Source organism: Mandrillus leucophaeus, unplaced genomic scaffold (genome assembly GCF_000951045.1).
Source record: "Mandrillus leucophaeus isolate KB7577 unplaced genomic scaffold, Mleu.le_1.0 Scaffold364, whole genome shotgun sequence".
NCBI lineage: Eukaryota > Metazoa > Chordata > Mammalia > Primates > Cercopithecidae > Mandrillus > Mandrillus leucophaeus.
Genome location: NW_012103854.1, coordinates 2,517,612 through 2,523,688, shown reverse-complemented (window position 1 = coordinate 2,523,688; position 6,077 = coordinate 2,517,612). Strand labels below are relative to the sequence as shown.

At 38.1% G+C, this 6,077-nt stretch overlaps 1 protein-coding gene across 2 annotated transcripts in view; it reads left to right on the top strand.

Annotated features, from left to right (window-relative positions):
• Positions 1–6,077, top strand: part of COL25A1 (collagen, type XXV, alpha 1) — a 514,206-nt gene that overhangs the window by 450,676 nt on the left and 57,453 nt on the right. For both annotated transcript variants that reach the window (XM_011989830.1, XM_011989831.1), the window contains one exon: positions 3,796–3,858. In XM_011989830.1, the coding sequence (XP_011845220.1) occupies positions 3,796–3,858 (63 nt within the window). The remainder of the gene's footprint in view (positions 1–3,795; positions 3,859–6,077) is intronic.

Here is a 6,077-nt window from a genome sequence, read left to right as displayed (position 1 = left end):
TTATTGTAAAAATAGTTTGACCTTAAAGACTTTCTGAAAAGGTCCAGAAATCTCCAGAGGTCCCCAGAGCACACTTTGAGAACCTCTGGTATAAGCTTAGGGAAGTAACAAATAGCCCAACTAGCTGAAGACTATGAGTCAACATATCCATGCCTTATTTACTGCAACAACTGTTTTTGAAGTCTGAGAGAGAAAAAAGAGACCAATAATTAACTCCTGCCCATCCAGCCAAGATATAGAGAAAATGGAGATAATGTTTCTAAAGGGATGCAGACCTCTGGAAGTAAATAGATGAAAACTGTGATCCTAAAATTAAGTATGTGGTTTTCTCCTTGAATAAATTGAAATAAGAAGCGTGTCAGAATGTACAGATACGGTAGATGCTTTCTTAAAGTGGCATGATCAGGTATAACGTATCATACTCAAAGCCTTTAAAATTAGCCAGTCAATATTAATTGTGCTAAAATCATTGAGATTGTCAAATGCAGTGCTAATTTTGTATCTAGAAATAAATTTTCCCCTGAATTTTTTGTTTAAAAGAACTATCAATGCTTTTAGCTAGCACATAAAAAAAAAAGAACTTTCTATACACTTACTAAAGGAAACAACATATCTTCTATTTTTTAAAAAAGGAAGAAAAAAACACTTTTACCTGGCAGCTGAGATCGCAAAGCCTTATTTATTTGTTTGTGAACTATGCACCTGCATGCTTCATCTGTTTATAAACTAAACACTAACCTGTATAAGAAATATGTTTTTGCAACATTTACTCTTTTTTCTTCTCTTTTATTTGTATGCTTTAATGGTGCATCTATTTGTTTTGCTAAAGAGTGAAATCATTTTATTTTCACTTGAATGTATACAAGAATTCCTGTCTTCCTATAAACTTTCAACATATTAACTTGCATTACATTCCCCCGACAGTAAGTTGTTACCAATGATACACGTTGACTTTAACACAGCATTTATCTTGGGAAGGGAGAGGACATATTTATTTGTATATATCATTTTGTTAGGGGAAATATTTTACATGTAAACAAATGTATTCCTTGGAATGTTTTTGTTTGACTTTAGTTAAACTCTTTCACTAGAAGTAGCATAATCGCCACTGATTTCTCTGAATATAGTTCAGATTTTCATTTTAGACCGTTAAGAGATCCACCCAAAATTATATTTTCAGATTCTTCTTTCTAATAGGTGTAAGGTATGGGACAGGTAGACCAGAGAGTTACGGAAAATGTGCAAACAATAAACCTAAAGCATTAGTTCCCCACTCCTGCCTTTTTTTTTTTCTTAGATCAGTCTCATGAGCACCAGGGCTAGAGATAAATATATATGAGTTATGTATCAATATATGTCTGGTGGTGGTGGTATCCTTGGGTATACCCAAGGTTTTTTATAGCACATTTTAAAAATTGACTTGTGTGGAAAATATTTGATGACATTCTAGCCTGTCTTTTTGTTCTGTTTTTTTGAGACAGGGTCTTCTCTGTCAACCATGTTGGAGTGCAGTGGCACCATCACGTCTCACTGCAGCCTCAACCTCCCTAGCTCAAACGATCCTCCCGCCTCAGTCTTCTAAGTAGCTGAGGCTACAGGCTCGCACAATCCCACCCGGCTAATTTTTCATATTATTTGTAGAGATGGGGGGGGGGTCTCCCTATGTTGCCCAGGCTGGTCTCGAACTCCTGGACTCAAGTGATCCACCCACCTCAGCCTCCCAAAGTACTGGGATTACAGATGTGAGCCACTGCACCCAGCCTGACATTTTATCATGTCTTATAAAACATTTTATCTATACATTCCTGCTCAGTTCCATGTATCATGAAACAAAGGTTGAAATACTTCTGCCTTAGAAAGAAATCAAATATATTTTAAAATATTAACAACTACTCCAGAAATCATCCAAGAGGGTGAACAAACAGGAACTGAGAACAAAGCCATTATGGCTTTTGCTTTAAAATTTTCTTATAGATTTTGGGTAAACTCTTATATTTGACCTCAAATAGTTAAAAAAGAAAATAAAACTTTACGGATAGTCAAGATAATGTGAACGCTTATCTCAAGTATTTTCCAACACGAAATATATAGTGTATTTTCCAACACCAGTTCTCTACCTCTCTGATTCTCTGACACCAACTGGGTGTCCTACAGTTCGATCCTGTTCTGGCACTAACTCCCCAGGTTGGTGTCAAACAGATTTAAGGGCTGAGTATTATAAGAGTGACCTCATTTTGGTCACCAGGCACACGTATTGAGCCCCCAGGTTACCTGTACTATAAATTCAGGGGTTTGCACATCCCGCCCCCAACCCCCCGACTCAGGATTGATATTTGCTATGGCAACTCACAGAAATCAGGAAGGTGCTATATACTATTATAGTTAATAAAAATGAACAGCCAAATGAAGAAGTACATAGGGCGAGGTCCAAAAGAGGCCAGAGCACAAAAGCCTCTGTCTCCATGGAGTTGATATATTCTACCCTCCCAGTGCATGGATGTGCTCACTGACTTGGAAGTTCTCTAGTCCCTGTTGTTTAGGGCCTTTTATGGAAGTTCCATTACGTAGGCCTAATTGATTAAATCATTGGCCATTGGTGGTTGGACTCATCTCCAGACCCTGTCCCCTCCCCAGAGGCTGGGAGGTAGGGCAGAAAGTTCCCACACTCTTATACCGTTGGTCCCTCTGGCAACCAGTTCCTATCCTGAAGTTGTCTAGGGCGTCGATGAGAGTCACCTCAGTGACATAGACTCAGGGATGGTTGAAAGGAACTGGTTTGAATAACAAAAGATGCTCCTTCTCTATCCTATCGCTCAGAAAATTCAATTTTAGGAGGTTAGTGCCAGGAATCACGGACCAAGATGAAATATATTTTTGTTTTACTGCTGGGTTTCTTCTAGGTAGTGGAGACAAGGTTTTGGAGGTATGGCAAGGAGAGATAGTTTTCTTTTCATGTTGAACACTCCTGAATCTCTTCCCTAACAACATTCATTGCATCAGTTATCTATTGCTGCCTACCATAATACCCTTAAAATGTTAGTGGCTTAAAACAACAAACATTAACTGTCTTATAGTTTGTAAGGGACAGGAATTCAAGCACAGCATAACTAGGTGCTTCTGGCTCAGTCTCCCATGAGATTGCTGTGTAGCTGGCAGCCAGGCCTGTGGTCTCATCTGAGGACTCTAAAAGGGTGAGGCACTTGCTCCCAAGTTCACACATGTGGTTGGGCAGTCCTCAGTCCTCACAACATGTGATCCAATTAAGAGAGAACAAGAAAGGGCCCCCAAAATGGAAGCCACAGACTTTTCACAACTTAGGTTCAGAAGTGATACCCCATCACTTCTGCCATATTCTGTTCATTAGGTGTGAGTCAGTAAATCCAGTCTATACTCAAGAGGAGAGGATTACACAAGGGGATGAACAACAGGAGGTAAGATTATTGAGGCCCATTTTAGAGGCTACCTACCATATTTACCCAAACATAATGCATCTTGTTTTGGTAAGTGGTAAGAAACACTGTACAACAGATGAGGAAGGAAATTATAAGGACATTTATCTGATTACTTAGTCACTTTTACTTTCTAAAACTTCTCCAAAGTTTTGCTCAAAGTGTCTTCACTGATTAAAACCAGTTTTGATTAATTTTGTAGTCAGTACCTGGATCTTGGCAAGAAAGCTGTGTATAATCAAGGAAATAAAATCTCAGTAGAAGAAAATGAGTTTAGCTGTTTATTTATTTATTTATTTATTTATTGTCAAATTGTTAATGCTCTCATATGCCCATGTTTTTAAAGGGAGAACCAGGTTTCATTGGTCCTCAAGGAGAACCAGGCTTACCAGGTTTACCAGGAACAAAAGTAAGTGGGCCTCTTTCTTTTTCTTCCTTTCTTTCCTTCTTTCCTTCCTTCCTTCCTTCCTTCCTTCTTTTCTTTTCTCTTTCTTTCTTCTTTCTTCTTTCCTTCTTTCTTCTTTCTCTCTCTGTCTTCCTTCGTTCCTTCTTTCCTTCCTATCTTCCTTCCTTTCTTCTTTCTTTCCTTCCTTCCTTTCTCCCTTTCCTTCCTCCCTTCCTTCCTTCCCTTCGCTTCCCTTCCCTTCCCCTTCCCCTTCCTTTTCTTCCTTCCCTTTTCCTTCCTTCCTTCCTTCCTTCTTACCTTCCTTTCTTCCTTCCCGCCCTCCCTCTCTCTCTCTTTCTTTCTTTCCTTACTTCCTTCTTTCTTTCTTCCTTTCTTTCTCTCTCTTTCCTTCTCTCTTTATTTTCTTTCTTTCTTTTTCTTTCTTTTATTTTCTTTCTTTCTTTTCTTCCTCCCTCCCTCCTTCTTTCTTGCTTGATTTCTTCTTTCTGAAATTTTTGTCATATATTTTTAGTCCACTATGTTGAAAGAAATGTGGGATAACTTCATAATTTAGGTTGCCAGATATTTTTGCCTAATAGAGAATGAAAGCAGCTTAACCTACCTATTACTAACACTTCTAATGGGACCACTGTGTTTAATATTGAGTAGTGGAAAGTTAATTCTAGAAAGCCTTAGGCAAGACAACAGGATGGTGGAATATTTTAATTGTTCCACTTGTCCCCCAAATTGCTCCTAAACTGATAGGATGCTATTAGCCTCCTGGCCATATGGAAAAGTAGAGGAATTCTGAGGAGGAGAGATAGAACTCATTAACTGCTGCTCCTCATCACCATTTTCAGGATATACTTGTAAATCAAAGGTTATTACAATTCCCATTACTCCCCAGATTTCAAAGGCAAGTACTGATGTCATATAGATTCCTAAGTGCCTCATCCCAAAAGGATCTACTCTGAATAATGTCTGCAAAAATATTCCATAATGAAAACCATCTCATGATCTTCTGCTTGGCAACCCTAGAGAGGGCTCTAAAAGCAAAATCTGTGTGCTGCCATGTAAAAAAAAAAATGCTGCTATGAATACAGTCAGACCCAGAGTTCTCTTTTAATCTACCCTGAAAGACATAAAAAGTACAGCTCTGATGATGGAACTTTACTCATGACAGACTCATGAATCAAAGAAGGGGCAAAATTACATCAAACTACATTCTTTTATTTTTAAACCACAGCAGTCTTTGCCTCAATGTGTATTGCATTCAACAGAAATAAGCCAGGGATGATTTCCAAGAGTTGCAGAAATATGTTCATGGTCTGTTCTGACAGAAGGGTCCTCATTTCTTCTGGTCAAGTGAAAATAACTCTAAAGCTAGTAAATGGAAACTATGTGTGTCCTAGAGGGGATTGAAACTCCATCGGATTATGCAAAATTGTTTTCTTAAGAAATTTCTTCACATAATGAGCTGTCAGGCTTATTAACAAAATATGAGGAATGCCTGTTTTAGCCTGAGCAGATTCACACAAGAAATGTCTTTCTGGAATAAAAAGAGAGAGTGAGAGCAAGAAAATAATGAGCGTTCCCTGTTAATACAAGAACTGTTGTATTTATTCAGGCTTGCAGCCTCAGAGCCAGGGGAGGAAAGAAGGCAGCCTCGCAGATGGGCGTGATACACAAAGAAAGGGAGGCCTGGTCAATGAAGGAGAAAGCCAGGCGTGAACTGGATCTAAAAGCGTGTGTGGCATTTTGTGTACTGTACAAGGGAAAATAGAAAAAACACAAGCAGTAGAGAGTGGAGTTCATTCCTAAATATCTTTTCTTTAGTTACCTGATTTTAAACTATTCTGCAGTTTCAGAAAAAGTTCCAGACATAGAGGCATAAAATCAACATTAATTACTGTTATGAAGAACCTAGCATGATTTTATAGACCAGGTACTCATATAACAGATACTACTCTGAACCCCAAATAAAAGTAAAGAATGTACTGTACCTATTTTGTATTTCCTCTGAGGGGATATGGATAGGAAATTCATTTTACTAACATTACTTTGAGGTTAATTGTCAGCTGAATTACTTACCTTAAATCAGCTGTTAAAACAGCAACATGCACGTGCACATGTATACACACATGAATATTATTTAAATATCTAATTCGTGTTGAATCCACATATGCTAAATATAAATGTTATGGTTGGTTCAGTATGATAATGGGAAAGTCATGATTATTTTA